Raw genomic sequence first — 20,771 nt, 5'->3', positions numbered from 1 at the left:
GAGCAATGCATTCTTGCTATATATAAAAAAGGTACTCTGTGCTTGCTATCATGGAAAATATTTCTTTTCATTTTAAATTTTCTTTCCAAATACCTAATAAAGTATTAACTAATAAATTTATTTAAATTTTACTTTGTCTAAACGTTGGAAGCAATATTTATTGTGCAAATTTCAATTATTGTTTTGGTTCAGCTTGAATTTTAAAATGTGTTTGGATATCATACCATATTTCTTTTGAGAATGATTAGAATGAAACGAAACGTCACTGTCGTGTTGGGATACTTCTTGGGTGGCTGTCAGTGGGTGGCTGTCAGCGGGTGACACTCTTTCCCGGCCCGGATAATACCAACATGGAAATACCGACATTATTCTTCGTGTACACGCCCATAGAAGCTCATGTCAGTTTCTATGGGCGTCATCGAAATAGTAATTACTACGTACAACTGGAATAAGCACTCACCAAATACAGACAAGCAAAGCCTCCTCCGGTTCGGATGAGATGGCAAGCACGGAGTCAGTGTGTCCCTCTCTAACTATTGCCAGGAAATAAATAAATAAATAATTAGTAAAGAACAGTTAGTAATAATAGTAGTTTTGTAATATAAATTTAAATAAATAAATAATTAGTAAATTTAATAGTATTGTTTTATGTAGATCATGTGCTCAATAAGTAGATTATTGTTATTGGTAGGGGTACCGTACTGGCTACTCTGCTTTGTTTCGACTAGCGTGCTTATTAGCATACTCCAACCGGTTAGCTTTCGGTGAAGTGTACGTTGGCTAGAAATCATCACACATGTGCCTTAGTGAGATCTGTTTAGGGAGTAAGTGCATGTTAGTTTTAGTCATAGTACTAAGAATACTTGTATCATCTTCTGTACACTTATTTCTGTTTGTTCTCCAAATAAATAAATTGTACAGCGCCTCTACAAATAATTTACGCCGTCGCTATCGAGTACGGTCGGTCACTGTAAGATAATGGTAATGGTACAGTGCACATTCCAGCAGTACGTAGTACTTACTATTTCGATGATGGGCGTCTACACAAACAACAAGGTCGGTATTTCCATGTCGGTATTATCCTGGCCGGGAAAGAGTGTCACCCGCTGTCAGCGAGCGAGCGACAGACAGACAGAATTTGACAAGACAATCAAAATCTAGTTTTTATCGTAGAAAAGAAATCAAAACGAGTCGAAAATAATAAAATTCAGAATTCACTCAAACATCCATTGTTTGTTTTTAGGAGACACGTGAGAATTTGAGATACCATATGTGTGTGGTAGCTATTTACTGTCAGTAAAGTGGGTGGATTCCTTCTTGTACGTAATTAGGCGGAATTTAGAATTTGTGTCATGCCCGCACAACCGAGGGATTTCACTGATAATGAAAAATGAAGGGGGTCAATAATTCGCCAGCCGATCGCGAAGGCATGACCAATAAACCTATTGTAACATGTAAGTAAAACTTGCTCTGCCTGTTACCATACCCTATGTACCTAATCCCGATTTAACTAAATTTTTATACTTAGGTGCTGGGGACTGGAACTTGTTTTGCACGTTAGAAGCTCCCCTAGTGGCTGCAATCCCACAAGACTCCTGTGAATGGAGGCGATCTTATGGTCGAGTTACCAAGTCTGTTTACTTGGAAGCATCTTTCATCAAATACAATAAGGATAAAGTGCAATCTGATCTTAATCTACTGAAGAGACCCATCTTACATATATATTGGACTGATTGTGTTGTGAGTACAAAAGTTTCATATATATATATATACACTCTAGTATTAATATATAGGATCATTAATTTCATGTTCCTCAATTTGTTGAAGATGACTAGGTACACCATTTTTTTTATTATTATCCCCTTTAAGGGATAAGTTTGTCTTTGAACATCTCCTTCTCTTGTTAACGGTAATTTTCATATGTTTTATGTACCATCAGCCAAAAATATGGTCTAGCACCCTAAAGTTGATAATCGTTTGCATGTCATAAAAGAGTACAGTGAAATTTTATGTTGACATTTGCATTTTTTTTTTATTATGTACCATCAGCCAAATATGTGGTCTACCACTCTAAAGTTGATAATCCTTTGCATGTTTTAAAACAATAATGCCAATAGACATGTCTGTCAACTTGAAAGTTTGACTTTAGCAACATATTCATTTGATATTAACTTGTTTAAAAATTGACAGACCAGTTATTTGGCTGATGGTAGGTACCTTGTTTCTGTACTCTTGTTTTGTTTGGTTGACATTATTCAGTTTTGTGAACTAATTTTTAATTTTATGTTTAATTTTATTGCCTTGACATTTTAATTATTTTATTGTTTGTTTAATTGATTATTAAAAAAAAAATCTGTTTATTTCATAACAATTATACAATTAATTGTATGATTTACCTAGCTAATCTTTATTTTTAAAGATTCTTATTGCTAGGCTATGAGTTGCCCTTAATAAGTTAATTCTTGATTATGTTTTTTATTTTCTTAGGATTGCTAGTTATTTTATCAATTATATTTTTATTGTTCATATAGGTATTTCATAAATTTGACATAGATTTATATTCTTGTTTTACCTTTATTTATTATTATTTAATTATATTCTAATTTGACATTGTAAATTCTATTTTTATTTTTTTGTATACATTTGACGATGCTTTTGTGAATCTCTGACTATTGCCTGACATATGTTTATAATGTATTTTTTCAAAAGATAATAAATAAATCTGTCTATCTATCTATCAATACAAATTTTGCATATTTACACAATATGTATGAGAGAAATAAAACAAAATTGTGTTTAATAGTCTCAAATAATACCAATATTAAACTTTAAATTAAATAAAAAATCGGAAAAGATAGCCTTAATCCTTAAAATTTTTGAATGGATCTTATGTCTAAAACATTAAAGATAACTTGTTTATGTAAAATTAAACACTAATTTTTACTTTACAGGATATAGAATATTACAAGACCACACTCAGAGAAGATATTGAAATATGGTTCAAGGAATTAGAAAAAAAAGGCATAACAGACTGGATGATTATTCAAGTAGAAACTTATGATATTCGTAAAACCAACAAGCTTTTACCTAGAACTACTGTATTAGATAAAATAAAGGGAGATTTTGCAGTAAAACAAACAGAAGATAGGTTTATATCTGTTATTAATCCAATAAAATCTGAAGCCCGAAGTGCAGAATCATGGAGAGCCTTAGTTGCCAAGATGAGGCACTTTGTGCTTGTGGCCTACAACAAAGCTTTGATAAAATTCGAAGAGCACATGAGAGAGCAGAGGGAAAAGAGAAATGAGCCAGAATGGGACTTTTGTAAATATTTTATTTTGCAGGTAAATACTTTTTTTCTACTTACAGCTGGAAGAAATTGAATCTAAGTTTAGTTTTATATTTACTCTTTTATTTATCAGAATTTATTTAACTGCCAAGCTCAGCTCAGGTTTACTGTTTAAATCTAGATTTATTTTTCCTACAGGATGGCCTTAGTAACTACTCACAAATCGAATGAATAAACCTTGTAGCTATCAAAGGTGAAAGCCATTAAAAAAGACCCTAATTTCTCTCACCTTTGTTCTAATGAGTACCATATTTTAATTTCAGGAACAACTAGCATTTGTATTAGAAATGTTAGGTTTGTATGAAGAAGCGTTAGTGCAATATGATGAATTAGACGCTTTATTCTCTCAATTTGTGCTCAATTCCAATGTGACGGAGGGTCCACAATGGCTTGAAACATTCAAGCAACCTGTTACATCATGGCAGGCAGTCAGACTGACTGCATTAGTGCCGCAGCATTTGAGGGAGCTTATTATTAAGAAGAAGGCTTCTCTGCTGGATTTTAGGAGCTACTTGTTTCAGCGTCAAAGTGCCATGTTATTGCTTATGTTTAAACCGTGGGAGGTGAGTAAGCTTATTATTATTTTTAATGCATGAAGGCTTATTCAAATAGCAGGTGCGGCTGATGATGACTGGAAGCCTGCAGACAGGTTCCACATCCGGAACGCGTCGTAAAATTGAACCTGAAGGGCTCCATAGTAAGTTTCGTAGGTCCGTTGCTTATACGGCGCACATAGGCTACAAGCACAGTATATAAGCTTTAGCTTATATATACTGTGCTACAAGTGTAAAGGTGCAATAAACCCTTAACAGCGTAATTTTCGGAATCGGTTATGTTCAATAGTCATGTTATTCCGAGACCACCAGTTATAGGTAGAGCCATTCACGATGACGCGTGCCGTGGTTCTTATTACAATCTCATTAATGTCTAATTTTGACAAAATCATGCGTCTTCGTGGATGGCACTAGGTATACCGTTGGGGCGCCACACTCGAAGTTGTTCCTAAGTATGTATATCTTGGCCAGATTATACAACTCGGTAGAAACAACTTTGAGAAGAGGCTAATACGCGAATACAGTTGGGCTGGGCTGCTTTCGGGAAACTTTGGCATATCTTGTCGTCAGACATCCCTCAGTGCCTAAAAACGAAAGTTTTCAACCAGTGCGTGCTTCCAGTTTTAATCTACGGAGCCGAAACCAGGACCTTGACTGCGGGGCTAATCCACAAATTCAAGGTCGCTCAGCGAACTATGGAGAGGAGAGAGCAATGCTAGGGCTTTCTTTGAAGGATAAAATCCGAAATCACATTATCCGACAGAACGAAAGTCACCGACCGATAATTAGTTCGCTGAAGTGGCGTTGGGCTGGCCACGTCTGTCGCAGGATCGATGAATGGTGGAGCAGGCGAGTCCTCGAATGGAGATCACATAGTGTAGGACGTCCTGAGGTACGGTGGACGGACGACCTTAAGAGGGTCGCTGGCGGTGGATGGATGCGAGGGGCTGAAGACAGATTGTTGTAGTGCGCCATGGAAGAGGCCTATGTCCAACAGTGGAATGCTGTAGGCTGATGATGATGATGATGAGCGTAATTTTTGCCTCCCTAGTCCCACGAGCATCAGGAAAACCTGCGCGCGATCATTTTCGCCCAAACCAATCAAACCCTCTGTTCTCTCTTAATGTCCATGTTGTTGTTGTCTCTAAGATCAGCCGCAACTACATGTCCCAGATAGGTACTTAAAATATCCCACCTTCAAAAATGGAGTTCCGTTTAAATTGACGTGTGGAACTGTGTGGAACCTTAACTGTGCGAGTGCGGCCGGTCTCAAGTCCATTGAGTTTTGATATGACGACAAAAGATACAACAAATAGCACAATATCCGCGATTGTAGTTTATCGTCCACGATGCTTGAAAAACGCACTCTTTTAAAACCTAGACATTGGCTGTCGATTATTCCCGTTGGCTAGCCATCTGTGAAGTGCATTACTTTACTCGCCAATTATGTTGAACGTTGTGCAGTTACAGTGACATACATACACTTTCAATGATTAAATTTATGAAACTTAAAACACAAGTACATATAAACAAGCATGCAGGTCTCTCAAAAATTTGCAGTTGCGGAAACTAGAATTTAAAAAGTCACTGTCAATCGTTTAAAGGTTTAGTGGGCCCGCAGACTTACAATTCATGTTGGCCAACTAAATTGCACTGTATACCAATAGACCAGTAACTTAATGATAGCCCGCACATTTTATCCAAAATTACTACTGTATTGATATACAGTGCAATTTAGTTGGCCAACTTGAAATTGTAAGTCTACGGCAGCACTTACTGATTTCAGCTGCCTATCCATAACAGTACCCGAGATAGATATCTACAGCCCTACGTCAGACAGGTAGTAGCGGAGGTTTAGTAACCCTTCCCCTCAAACCCTGAAAATGCGGAATCCATCGCATGTTTAAATTCCTAAGCAAATGATTAATAAATATGAAAAACGCCGCTCGATGAAAATCATTTTTCGTTCTTATTACACCTACGTCTTAAATCTTAATCTTCGAGCCTCCTTCAAGTTATGCTTGTTTCGTATAATTACCTTACTGAATTAATCAATACATTTCAGTTCCTTCAAAAATTAAGGAAATCAATTATGTTAAGCTTATCCGAGGCCTGTTAGGTAAATGTATAATGTAATGCGTAAATCATTTGCTGACACACGGATCAAATCGGAGAGCCATGCTTTTTTAAATACCTACTTATAAGTAGGTTAATCAAATTCATCTTCTTTGACGGGTGTTTGAATAAACGGAAAATGCCCACCGCTCGATTTCGGTGTCAACCATACTAATATTATAAATGCGAAAGTGTGTGTTTGTATGTTTGTCCGTCTTTCACGTCGAAACGGAGCGACGGATCGACGTAATTTTTGGCATAGAGATAGTATATGGGCCAGAGAGTGACATAGGCTACTTTTTATCCAGGAAAAATGCACAATTCCCGAAGGAACAGCGCACGATAACCGAATTCTACGCGGGCGAAGCCGCGGCCAAAAGCTAGTATAATATAATACAAATAAATTTTCTTTAACTGTGCACAAAAATCAGTGTAGTGAGTAAGGCAATTTAGAAGGTACATTTCTGTTCTTTAATAACGGAGCCTATTCCTTTAATTATACAAATATCATACGATTTAGCAGTCATAGTGTGACAGCCGTAATGCAATTTCACGCAGCGGCGATTCCTTTGTGAATTCAAACGCATGTTTGCATTCTATTAGATACTGCACAGTGACTTGTACGTGTGTTGGAGCACTCTGCATTTTTTCCTCATTGTTGCACATTGTTTCGATACGCTTTTTGCTGGTTGGCTGGTCGCGTGATACAACTAATAGGTACCAAATAAATAGAATAGAGACCGCTCGGGACAATATTCAACATCTCTATCCTATCATATACCGTATGATTGAAATTAACAGATTGCATTCATAAATATGTCGTGTCATGTAACATGCAACAAGTATTAACCAATTCCAACACGAACGATCTGATCTGTTACTATAATATTCAGACCTTTTAAAAATCCTGTTATGTGATGTCAAAATCCTCGCAGACGAGTTTTCGGTAACAACCCATTTTAGCCCATAGCACACCGAAGTCGTATGTAGCATTGACTGGTAGTGTACCGACTTGAAACCTTATACCTAACTTAGCAATATTTTAATTTTAGATTGCGTCCCGCTGCCTCAGCACCGTCCATAACACTCTAGTTGAGCTGTCGTTGCTGGGCGCAACAGCCGTGGAGGGCGCGTCCGCGTGTTGGGCGCAGCTGGCATGCGCCGAAACTCTAAGAGCTTGCGAACGCCTTACAGCGTCGAACTCGGCGCTGGAAATGTGCACGGCAATGCAGGCACCATTACTGCACAATGCCAAGGACAAGGTTGGTCATAGGAAATGTGTTGTACATCCGCGGTTTGCGACTTTTCATTGTACCACATTTATCATCTTGTTGTCGGTCTATTCCGGCCTGATCTCATTATAACTACTTTCTTGCAGCTCCACGAGCTTGGCAAGCTGTGCGGTCTACTACCAGGCTCTCCAGAGCCCACATCAGAACAGCTCCATCTGGTTGTGATGCTGTCAGCCGGTATGGGAGACAGTGAAGCTAATAACCAACACCCTACGCCTACGGATAGACTGAAGGAAGCGCTGTGCAGTAAGACCTGCTTCCAGCAGTATTACTTGGAGCTTGCCGAATTAGCAATGGGGACCTATAAGCATATTGGAAGGTTAAGGTTGGTATCAATTATGTCTTAGGTCTTGGAAATATTTTTGTCTTAAAATTGATTTTTAACGATGGGAAAATCTTCTATGAATAATGCATGTTCTTTTAGCTACGTCATCTAAAATCGCGTCGATGTTTACTGACTCTCACTCGATAGCTTACCATTTAAAACACAATTTACCTATCAAATTGTAGATTCGCGCGCCTCATTGGTCGTGATCTGGCCGCGTTTTACTCAGAGCTTGGGGAGACGGGCAAAGCCGTGGTGTTCCTCATGGATGCACTACGATCTTACGAGGAACAGGGCTGGAAAGATTTAGCTGCGCAAACCAGGCTCGAGCTGGTGGCAGCTGCCAAGAAAATGGAAGATGTCGACAGGTATCCCAACTTATCTGGTAGGGATTGATTTGGACTTGCTTTTGGATTTGCTTTACACTTTAACCTTAAAATGGGGTTCGAATCGGTCGTGCATTTACTCCTTCGAATTTGTTTCGTCGCTTTTTCCATTTTCATTTTGACGATAGAAATGATTCTATGTTTAAAATTGAAGGAAATGCCATTATTAATATGAAGTTACCGCGAGACTCGAAGAGATACCGTAAAATACAGACGTGTGGTCAGTCTGTAATTCTGCTGTAATGCTTAGCGGCAAGATTTGAGAATAATATGGTGGCAGCGCTACGAACCGGACGGACATTTTGTAAAGCTTGTACCACCCAAAAGCGCTATTGCAAGCAAATCTACACTGATGCTTATATAATACATGTTCCAGCCGTAAATTACCGCAAATAAGAAATATATAATGTTTTTTGCAGATATACAAAGCTCTCTGCAACAATAGCGTGCACTGCCGAATTAGAAATCCTAGTCAGAAACTTCTACTTTGAAGAAATGATGAATTCAATACGGGATAACCTGTCACAGAAACCAGAACCAGTGTTAACGGAGCTCAACGATTGCTTCAAAATAGTTTCAGCAACACTTCTGCCGTCCGAACGTGGTGTTTACATCACTGACAATAAAGTCCAGTGTTGCTTAGTTGTGGAAAGCAATATGCCTAGAGATATTACTTGTACCCGCGCAGCGATTAGTATAGAGGTGTTTAAAATCGATAAGGTTGAGAAACGAACTCCGGCTAAAAGTTATAAGACTGACATAAGTGTTAATAATAATATAGGCTCGCAGAATAATTCGCCAAGGAAAACTGCGCCTGACGAGAATGAATTACCTAATTTAATTTCTAGGTAAGTAATGGTAAGGAATTTAATAACCCTCCTTCGGGCAGTCGGGTACGGTTAATCTGCTTGGCCAATGGGACAGACAATAGGTTTTCATAAGTGAATAATAACCCCGCAAGGCAAAGGGATGGATGATCTGACAAAAATCGCGAGAAGGCATTGACTACGGACAGCACAAAACCATTCGTCATGGAGATTTTTGTGAGTCTATATCCAGCAGTGGACTTCTCCTGCTCCTGATATGATGATGAGGATAAACTGACAAAAACTTTTAGCCCTTGTCAATCTGCTCAAATGTTTTGTGTGTAACCACCACTAGGGTGGGTACTCCCAAGTCCAAACCAAATTGAAAGTCTATCATGTACTTAAATTGTAGCATACGCAATATACGCATGAACAATGTTTAATTCATTTTCAGTATAAGACTGGACGATTTAAAACCTAAGAATCCTCTACTAAACCCCTTGCATATAACCTCTCAACTCCACTACAAAGAAGACAAGACATTACAAAAAGCCACAGTCGAATGCATCACCCCGAAAGTCACGCTCAAAAGATCGGATAGCAGTAAATACCGAAAACCGTCCGCCACTTTAAGAAACAACTATGAAAATGCTTTTACATGTGTCAATTTTACATTAAAACCTGGGTCAAATGAGATAATCCTAGAATGCATAGCCAAAGCTCCGGGAACTTTTAAAATTGGCCAAGTTTCTTTGCTTATAGAGGAAAAATTAGAGTTTTTATCCAATGCGCTGATTAGTACTAAAGTGGGATATGATGTGGTGATACAAGGGGTGAACGTTTATTTGAATAAAGTCGAGCCTAAAAAGGATTTGGTGGCAGGGTTGGAACAAGCCATGGAGTTGGTGGTGACGAGTGGTAGCTCTTTTATACAGGAGGTATGTACATTTACTATTTTCACGTGAAGTTTTTCATCTTTCATTGCAATAAGGCTTTTTGTCGCTTTAGCCGATTTGCAATATAATGCAGTTCTTGGCCGACTACAAATATAGGGACAATCGACAAAATTAGTTACTTTACTTACACTAATTTCAAACTATTTTAATCCTTTCCAGGATGCGACGATCATCCTAAAAACATCAACAGGCCTTACCATCCGTCGCGCCGAAGGAGATTCCCCGAAGGTACGGGAGCTGGCCATACCGGTTCCGGCGTGTAGACCGTTCGAAACAACGCGGGTGCCACTCAAACTATTCTCGGGCCTGCAAGTCAAGAAGGAGAAGAGTGTCGAACATACTGTAAGTTGGTAGAATAATATCTGATCTCTATTACAACAGTACCTACGCGGGACAGTATTCAATAAAGTACCTAACATGATATGAAACAGTGACACTATACGTCATTGCTAAATATTTTTAGCTTTTGGTTTAATGTAACTTCTTGTTGTCGTTGTTTAGTATAGCAATTCGCTTACAAATCCTTTGTGTGTGTATGTTTGTTACTCCTTCACGCTAAAGCGGCTAGACGGATTTGGATTAAATTAGGTACGTAGATAGCTGGATGTCTGGAATAACACATAGGCTACTTTTTATCCCGATATTCCCACGGGTTAGGGATGAAATCTTGAAATTTCAACCGCTAGGCTTAAGAGTCATGAAATTTTGTATAGTTGTCCTTAACACATAACTTTAATGAAGATCACAATATAAATTTTGGGATTTCCCAGGGGAATTTTGTAAAATCCCGGAATTTCAAATGTAACTCTCACATAGAATTCTTAGTGTGCGCGTGCGATGCCGCGGGTAAACTCTAGTTAAATATAAATAAATTAGTTGTTACATTTATCCGGCCCGCAGGATCACTTTTTGTAAAATTCTAATATTCACCTAGGTCTGGCTAAACTGTCCCTGGTGGGAGGCAGCGATGGAAGTGCCTCTGCATTTCTCCCCTCCAATGGTGGCGTCATGGCGGCTATTGACCTCGAACACCAGGAAATTTGTGCACGTCACTCTCAAGTCGACGGTCGCCCATCTCATACAGTTTGAATTGACGGAGCCTAAGTTGGAGTGCGACGGCAATACTACCGTGTCTGATCTGAATCCGAAAAATGCCAAAGATATGGTGAGTATAGTATTCAAACAGTTTGTTGCGAAAATTAAATAACGATACTGACTTTTAGTCAGTTGTCCAAAGTGTGTCGGCATTTTATGAAAAATACGCAAACCAATTTAAAAATATTTTAAAAATGTACTAAACCATATTTTGAAAAGCGAGGAAAAAGAGTTATAGATTTTCTTTTGCAAAAAAAAGTTTACACGTCTGTGTTTGGATTTTAAAAGCTTTTTAAACCATATTTATTTTTCAGACGGTTGCCTCAGATGGCACAACAGCGTCATTCATGTGGGAGCTTTTAAAAGATCCTTTAGTAAAAGCGGGTCCAATGAAAGCCACATTCACAGTACAGTACAAGCCTATTGGAACAGACGAACCTTCCAGAAACTTTATCTGTCCGTTTGATATCCAAGACTGTACCACTCTATTTGTGATCAGGACGAAGCTGGAGCCGAGCAAAGGGACAGACTTTTGCAGGGCTTCGCAGGTCTGCTGTCTGCAACTTAGCGTGCAAAGGGTAAGAAGAACGCATAGTTGAATGCCCACGATCACTAAACACGCATTACTGGAACCGCCAAATCTATATTTATAATATCTTTACTTCTTTACTATATACATATATATATCTACATCAGTCACTACATTTAAAAAACTCGTAGCTCAAATTTTTTCTGAGTGAACTTTATAGACATTACATCAAGGTTCAATTTTGTTGACATATTGATTTTAGATACGAGATTTTTTTCATAGTAGTGAGTGACGATGTTATACTAATATTATAAAGAGGAAAGATTTGGATTTTTGGATGTTTGTTACGAATAAACTCAAAAACTACTGGGCCGATTAAAAAAATTCTTTTACCATTAGAATGCTAAATTATTCCAATGTGCCATAAGCTATATTTATTACCGGAAAAAAATAGGGTTCCGTACTAAAACTTCAATAATGTAACTCAAAGTGTAAAATATATTTCATCGCATGCGCTGCGGAAACTATTGATGATAGAGCAAAAAAATGTTACGATATATATCAGTATCTACAAAAAACTTCGCAATACTATATGTCCAGTCCAACTAAGTATTGTAGTTATGTCACTATAATACTATTTACGTTTTAAAAGTTGATAGAAATACCGACCAAATTTAGACCATGTTATCCTAAGGATTAATGCTAAGGTATGGATAGGCAGTAATCCTTATCCAAATTGTTTCAGTACATGTGTGTGACTGTTTCAGTACCTGTAGATTACTTTTGAATTATTCAAATCAGACATTCTATTCAAAAGATATAACGAATTGAATAATATCAAAACTCTACTTCGACCCGCCCCGGATTCGCGCGGGTATAGATTTTGGGAAAAGGAGCTGAAAAAATGTGAATGAAGTGCCTTTGAGACCTTTTTACCCGACTGTCCAAAGAACGGTTATTTTGAAAATTGAACCCGTGCGGAGCCAGGGCGGGGCGCTAGTAATATCACGGGACATTTGACACCAACTGACCTAGTCCGAAAGTAAGCAAAGCTTGTGTCATGGGTACTAGGCAACGGATATACTTAAAATGGTCCCGCCGGAAGACCAGAGCTGACTCCATCCCAGGACTCCGCATTTATGCTGAGGCGGAACCATTTCACTGACACATACAAAATTGTATATTATTTTATATTTTATTTCATATTTTTGTAACTTTTGTGTGTAACTATTATGGGTGTGTTGAATAAACTTTTTTCATTCATTCATTCATTCAAATAGATAGATATATGCTTAAATTCATATTAAACACCCGAGAGTCGAGACAAGACATTTTCATACAACTATCTGTCCCGACCGGGGGTAGTCAGGTTCTCTAACCACTGGGCCATCCGGTCGTGTTTTAACATTTATTATGTTACAGGTGAACGAAACGGAATTTACTTCACTCATGTACGAAGTTTTAGCGGATCAAACAATGTGGGCTGTTTTGGGAAGAACTGCTGGTAACATATTCTATTCTTAGGATACATTTAATACACAGCTTTCATACGTAATCATTATTGTCGTTCCAATCGTTTATTTAACTTTTCACAGCGAGTACTAATTAAAATAGTGATGCCCTGATGCGTTACTGATTCGATTTCTTTTAACAATCGATTTTATTTATGAAGAAGTTTTAATCGATTTAACACATTCATATTTTATTTTTGCTCAACATTTTGCATTATTTTATAAACATTCACAGGTGTTTAAGTTACTTTATCTTACATATTAAAATAAACCATTTATGTTAAGTTAATATATTTATCACTTCCGACGGTAATTTAGTAATTTTGTCAATTATGAAGCGGCAAAACTGGACGCGGCAACGATGCCAGTTTGTTGTTACTCACAACGAGACGCCCGTGGTAGGTATAATTAAAAATAGTATTACAGTGCCTATTTTAGTTGTTTTAACTTTTTAATCCCTAAAGGCATATTAATGTATTTATTATTTTTAAATGATTTTGATATAAAATATAATCACAATAATTTTAAATGTATGTTTTATTTATAAAATCGATTTACTTCAAAACGGTTTTTATAGTCTATGGTCATTCATTACGAATGGGAAATCACTAAGTGGGCGATACCCGTCCATGAAGTACGGTATTCTCTGTAGTACATTGTACCGAAAATTATTGTAAAACTTCACGTGCGTGATCTGTCAAAAATTAAATAAACGATTGGAACGACAATATCAGTGTTACCTCACTAAAACGCCTATAGATGAATGTAGGAGACATTATACGGAGATAACACAATGTCAGATTCGATGTAAAAATTGCTCAGATAAGGCAAAAAAATATTATATCCTTTTGGAAGATTTTAGTTAATCCTGCAATCCTTGTATGCACGTCCAGTAGTCGGATTGACTTTAAATTTGGTACAAGTATAGAATTCTGATGCCAATCCAATAACCACAAGTACCGTCACGTCAGCAAAAAAAACTGTTTTTTTTTCCTGTATGTGTGCAAATGTCTTGATTGCCACCTTTATTTCTGTTTAGGAGTAATAACAATGGAGTCGAATACAGCGGAAGCGCAAAGCGTTACTTTGGACGTGATGCCGCTAGTCGCGGGGTATCTCCCGCTCCCCACAGTCCGGCTTTCCAAGTACATCGCGGCTAATACCAAAGGTAATTCCTGAAGTATTTTCGTATAGCTTGGTCAACAGAACATCTACAAGACAAGCCTTTTTGTCATATATAGCTCAGTACACCCAAGTACAGATTAATAATGTTTTGCCATCGGGTAAACTCTGAGGCTACTAACGACTACTTACGAAGTCTAAATAAACTATCATAATAATTATTTATGTGATTGACATAAAAAAAATATCTTCACTTTTCATGTCTATGGCGTAAACACATCATCACATCAATCACATCACGATAATTGATTCACATTTTGGGAATAATCGTAGATAGTTTCAGAGTTTATTTGATGTCAAATCACTGTATCTGCACACTAGACTAGATGCGTTGTTTAAAATTATTTTTTCTTGTATATTTCAAAATTACAACGACACTGACATAAGCTGAATAACTATGCCATTCATCCCACTAATATAATAAATGCGAAAGTTTGTAAGTCTGTTTGTTACTTCATCACGTTTAAACCGCTGAACCGATTTAGATGAAATTCGGTATACAGATAGTTTGAGTGCTGAGGAAGGACATAGGATAGTTTTTATCCCGGAAAATTTCATAGTTCCAGTGGGATAGTGAAAACCGAATTCTATGCGAACAGAGTCGCGGGTAACAGGCTAGTATTAGATCAGTGAAACATTACGCCTTGCAAGTGCAGCAGCATAATTATTTTAAGGACACGTATCTGAATATCGAAAATTGAAATATAGATACATAGTTAAATATCGACGGTCAAAATATCGAACCTAACCTAACCTAACCCACTTTCGATATTTTGACCGTCGATATTTAACTATGTATCTATATTTCAATTTTCTATATTCAGATACGTGTACTTTAAACTATAACAAAATAACTTTTAACTTATAACTTCAAGCTGGGCCCAATTGCATACAAAAAATACTATTTGCTTGTACTTTATTATGCAATTGGGCCCAGGTCGATATAAAGTTCTCTGTATTTTATTTTACGCGGGGGGTGACCCCCTTCTACCTCCAATGGTCTTGCGTTTTGCACTTCTTTGAAGTTTTGCTATTGTTTTCTTTTCCCCGCAGATCCAAAGAAAGATATCTCAGCACACCCGCGCCTAGAGCCGTTCAGTCCCGGGCAAGTTTACCACGCGGGCAAAGCGAAACAAGTGCACGTATTGCCGCCCATGGCCAAGGAACACCTAGACCCAGCACTCTGAACTGAATTAAGTGAGGAGCTCAAGAGGTCTTGATATAATGGTTATTGGTAGACTTTTATGTGTCAGGATTTTTTACAGTTCTAAGAGATGTTTTTTATTGAAGCTGAATTTAATTAATATGTCCAAATACGAACGGTGTTTTTTAACATTTTATATTCTTTTTTTACTGTAAAACTAGATGTACCTGAATACAGCTGCTGGATTATCAAGTTTATTTTTCTGTATAAAATTTATTCTTGTGAAGTTATTGATTAAAAAAACGTACACCGTACAGACTTATTTGCACAGTGAAATACATTTTCATTCAATCGAAAGTTCACTTAGCGTAAACAAATTAAAATCTTATTAGTAAAACAACAGACTTGTCCAGTAAATTAACATGTGTCTATATCCTAGTGACAAAGAGCACTCATGAGAAAATGATCCATAGCTAAAGTAGACATGTTGTTATGACATCTTTTCAATGTTTATACAGGGTTTTTTGTAATTCACTGGCATCCTTTTAGCCCTGAACTCCTGACACTTAAACAAATGTTTTTTTGTTTTACGACTTTTTAAAATGGAGCCGTAAAACAAGAGACATTTGTTCGAGTGGTGGGAGTTTGGGGTTGAGGGGATGCTAGTGAATTACAAATAACCCTGTATGAAGGGTAATAAATAATTTAGGATCGAAATGAATGCATATTACCTAATAAAAATAATAAATGTTTTGAATAATTCTATAGATTCATAGTAAAAAATGCTCTCAGAATGTTTAAATAAATGGACCACGGAATAGATGTGATAATTCGATGTTTCATAAATCTATAAAATGCTATACCTATTGTTAAGAAATATACTCCTTTAGAAAAATGCTAGCGATATAAATGAAAATTTGAACGCTATGCTTTTGTGTGCTGATCGGATTCTTAATTGTAGTCAAAAACTGACTGAAAAAAAACCGTCACTAATGCAACACAATGTGACACAAAGAAGCACAATGTGAATAACTGCCACTGCCACGATTTAACTAGGTACATCAAATTACCAAATTACTGATTGCAACTAAAAATTGACATATTTTTAAAGTACCTATTACACTCATTCAATATAAAAATATTGTAAAATTGTCACTAATTACTTATGAAATGAAAAGACTACTATACCGGTACACATCATAATTTCTTATCTATTGATTCGATACCTTAATTGCAACAAGATAATATGTAAAATTAAAAGCGGCAGTTACTTTACCCACTCTCACCGCGAACGCTTGTTTATCGTAACACCTTCACACAACACACACAATCTACGGGACTCTTTAGGAATGTTAGCGTATATTGCTACAGAGATCGACAAACGTAAAACTAAACACTCTATGCCTTTACATTCAAACGTTACTAGTAATTTGATTTATCGACAAAGTAGGTACATAAAAAGTTGCTATTCTTATTGAATAAGTTCAATAAATAGAACAAAACTATTTACGTAAGTAATTTTCGTTTGAGCGTAAACATAGCGTTGAGTTTTAAATTAAGCGATCTTTAGCATTGTTAAACGTGCACTTAGGTTTTCACGCCCCAAATATTTTCTGTGCTTGTGCCATTATATTGTTCAACAATTATCAGAATAATGTTATGATTATTATATTTTAACATCAACTATTTATAAATAAGGTATTTGTCACTCAGCTGGGTAATGGATAATTTTTGTTTTACTGTCCACGTTAGTAGTAGAGTCTAAGTAAACTGTTCTCCGTTTTGTATTAAAAAAAAACTATTCCCGAGAATAACATCTGAATATAGGCAAACAAAATAGTTTGTTTTAATAATATTTCATCCTTTCAAAATAATTACCATTTTTTTTTAATTGAAAAAAAAACCCTAAAATGCTCTTATTTCTAACGTGGGAAGGTAGTTATTTAATAGCAACAAAAAATCGTGACAACCAGCTTCATCCTGCACCCATATTCTACGTTTTAAATCACCCTAGGATATGGTTGACAGGGTTTTTTAATTGAAGTACATACGGTACTCACAACTTGCAATGATTTAAATCGAGCTTTATCGTTGTGCTTACCTAAGAGTTGATATTGGTATGTAACAGCTTACGTAGTTATGTGCTAGTTAATTATGTATAGCAGTTAACGTGTATTATTCAAGTTTATGTAGGTACGAAAATTAACCTTTTAACCCCTTACGCCTTCATGATATGAATTAAGCAATAGTTCAGTAGTCATATTGAACAGATATAGTTGAGTGAGGCACGCGTCATTTTAGCATAGACACGCACTAACTCCCGTAAATTGATCGATAATCGATATAATAACATGTCACAACACCCGGAATGCTTGACTAAATTCCATCAGCACTGCAAAATCCTGCCAAAGTAACCATTGATTTCATATGTTTGAAACCAACGCATAATTTCGGCATTTATAAAAAGTTTTATCTAGCTTCTGCTATTTCTGTTTGTGCGAATGACCTCACACTATTTTACTACATAGTACAGAAACACGTATTATGCCCTAATATGTCAGGCTGATTAATATCTTCGTCTAGTGGGTGTGGTGACTTATCTCTTATATCGCTTTAGATATCCGGGATATTGAAATTAGTTTGCTTTTCGTTTTATTCGGAAGGTCGTCGGATTATGAGCATTTAATCTAATCTCAAAGAGGACATCTTATTGATTATTTGATTCATTTTTATTTTTTTCAGCAGCCTGATTAGGAACTGAAAATTACAAGTGCTTAAAATACACGTTGAGTTGCTATTAATCTGCGAATGCTTATGCGAAAAAATGATTAAAACAGACAAGTCAATTTTGTACAGTTTTATTTGTAAAAAACAAATAAGAATTGGTTTTGCCAGTGTCTCACGAATGCCATTTACATTGACAACGACATTTTATTATACCTAGTCCCAGGTCTCGTCTTTTCTTATATAATTTTAAGATGTAAATAGATATTATTTTGGTGCTGCAATTTATTAGACACCAAATTCTCATTTAGAAATTTAGTCGTGTAAGTCATGTCATGTTTATACTTGTTGTAGTGACTTATGCAAGGGCGTAGCGTATATCGATCTACATTGCTACGTCCGGGTATAGTTTACATTTTCAGTAGTTATGAAGGAACGCAAGAGGAACTTATTTAAACTATGTTTAATTTTATGGTGTTGATGCAGTTAGTTTTCGTTCTTAAGGTTTTAAATAGTTTATAAGTTTGTGTATTCTTGTAAACCTTTAATCTACTCTAGCGGTACACCCCGAAATTCAGCAAAAAGCTGCACGCTGCACATGGTGTTAAAAAGCATGAAAATCGGAACGATTGATCTTTAGGCCATACGAATCAATTTGACCCGTAGCACGAAAAAAAAAAACAAAAAAGGAGAGTAATTATGACAACATCTTTTTTTTGTATGGGAAAAAATAAAATTTTTGTTCTGAAACCTATCGGGTGTGGTATCTAATGAAAGGGCTTTCCAAGCCAATTCTAAAAATATATCACATTGTTATATTTCAGTCACATGTTTTAAATTAAAATAAAAATCATTTTCAAAACATACCAAGTTTGGGCTCCTCCAGATATTATGATAGGTACGCTTGAATCATTATTTGTAAAATATAACCTAAAATAACCTCATATCCAACCCCAAAAAAGCAATTTTGAAAATATTTACATTTAGCGCCTGAGTGACTGAGTGAGCCGCCGTTCTCCAAGCGAGCAACATCTGGAGGAGCCCAAACTTGGTATGTTTTGAATTTTAATTTAAAAAAAGTGACTGAAATATAATAATGTGATATATTTTTTGAATTGGCTTAGTAAGCCCTTTCATTAGATACCACACACGATAGGTTTCAGACCAAAAAAATTTTTTTTTCCATACATAAAAAGATGACGTCATAACTCGTCTTCTTTTTTTTCTTTTTTTTTCGTGCTACGGGTCAAATTGATTCGTATGGCCTAAAAATCAATCGTTCCGATTTTCAAGCTTTTAACACCATGTGCAGCTTTTTTTGGCGTACCGCTAGCACTATCAGGGAGAGACGGAGTATTCATCTTTTTTTATTTTTGCAAATCTTTATTTATTTTATTTTATTAAATACCTACCTATATCGTTGGTTCAGTCGCACATCACACACCACTGATACAATGGAAATGGTTATTTAAAAAACTTGACGACTGAATTCTGATTCTGTTAAATGCATAGTTTCAACATAAAATAATATTTTATCACATAACTAAAACATATTTAAAAATCCTAATGCCATGAATACTCATTATTTTTAAATCGAACCACTGCTAAAATGATGGCTAAGTATTAATGGTTTTCGTAAGTATATTTTGTTCTTGCAATATTTTAATGCAAGGTGCTTAGTTTGGTGCCGATCTATTTTTGTTTTTATGAGTAGGCTAACAAAATAATTTCATTTAAATTATATATTTGTGTCAAGAGTCCTGGTCAAGTTAAATCAGCATTACAATGCAAAATGCTTTGTTCAAAAAAATATTGTAAACAAAACACTTACATCACTATACATCTTTTCTTATTCGCCATAGATAAGCTAATTAGCTTATATATAGCGGAGAAATTGTACAGTAAGCAATAAATATCTACATGGGCAGAGAACTCAAAAAGATCCTCCGAAGCACTCCTTTAACGGCGATATATGCTGCTACATGTATAATACTATTCAATGGAAAAAATCAATTGTGTAAACAAAGCATTTTTTCACAATTACTCCGTAGTTACTTACATTTGAACGCCAATCCCGATCATATTCACATCTCAATGAGCTCAGCACTGTTTTTAACAATCATTTTATCATTAAATAATCGTGTAAATATGTTTATTTTATAGAATTAAATGGAAGACGAAAATCCGTTATATTTGACAAATTGACATGATAATTTTTTTCCTCACTGAAGTTGGTCTATGGTCGGTCTAGTCTCTGGAAATTTAGTGCTGTACCAACAAAATTAATTATTTGACTGAACCAACCTTACCTACCGATAATTATGGCTGGCTCTGCAAATTAATTTATTCGTAGATATTAATTATTTGTGTTAAGTCTATTTAATGAAGGTTTATAAAGGTTTCTAATCCTATCCTACTATCCTACTAATCCTACTAATATTATAAATGTGAAAGTTTGTGAGTGAGTGAGTGAATATGTTCGTTACTTCTTCACGCTGAAACGGCTGGACGGATTTGGATGAAATTTGGCGAAAAGTTAGATAACATAGGATACTTTTTATCCCGATATTCCCATGGGATAGGGATAAAATCTTGAAATAACAACCGCTGGGCTTAGAGTCATGAAATTTTACCATGATTGTTTTTAATGTAATGTCAATGAAAACAACGATTTAATTTTCGGGAATTCCCAAGGCAATTTTTAAAAATCCCGGTATTTCAGCTGTTGGACCTAATGATTTACGTGTGCGAAGCCGTGGGTAAACACTAGTTGGACGATAAAAGAGTATTATAGTAGAAATTA

The 20,771-nt window shown here is 36.1% G+C and overlaps 1 protein-coding gene across 1 annotated transcript; it reads left to right on the top strand.

Moving 5' to 3' along the window:
* The first annotated feature begins 1,116 nt into the window (after positions 1-1,116).
* On the top strand, positions 1,117-20,153 carry SIDL (SIDL trafficking protein particle complex subunit 10). The gene is made up of 15 exons (XM_074103738.1): positions 1,117-1,454; positions 1,529-1,740; positions 2,952-3,344; positions 3,613-3,912; positions 7,071-7,280; positions 7,397-7,635; positions 7,821-8,003; positions 8,441-8,869; positions 9,282-9,765; positions 9,943-10,125; positions 10,718-10,948; positions 11,193-11,456; positions 12,830-12,911; positions 13,958-14,086; positions 15,154-20,153. Exons 1-15 carry the CDS (start codon positions 1,391-1,393, stop codon positions 15,285-15,287), a joined length of 3,537 nt encoding a protein of 1,178 aa, XP_073959839.1. The 5' UTR covers positions 1,117-1,390; the 3' UTR covers positions 15,288-20,153.
* The last annotated feature ends 618 nt before the right edge of the window (positions 20,154-20,771 follow it).

This window comes from Choristoneura fumiferana, chromosome 20 (genome assembly GCF_025370935.1).
Source record: "Choristoneura fumiferana chromosome 20, NRCan_CFum_1, whole genome shotgun sequence".
Classification (NCBI taxonomy): Eukaryota; Metazoa; Arthropoda; class Insecta; order Lepidoptera; family Tortricidae; genus Choristoneura; species Choristoneura fumiferana.
This window is presented reverse-complemented; position numbering and strand designations above follow the sequence as displayed.

Excerpts from the sequence above, each read along its gene's own strand:
- SIDL (XM_074103738.1), top strand. The coding sequence starts at position 1,391 with ATGAAGGGGGTCAATAATTCGCCAGCCGATCGCGAAGGCATGACCAAT. Across the intron at positions 3,913-7,070 it reads TTATGTTTAAACCGTGGGAG|ATTGCGTCCCGCTGCCTCAG; the intron begins GTGAGTAAGCTT and ends TTTTAATTTTAG. Across the intron at positions 10,126-10,717 it reads AGAAGAGTGTCGAACATACT|GTCTGGCTAAACTGTCCCTG; the intron begins GTAAGTTGGTAG and ends ATATTCACCTAG.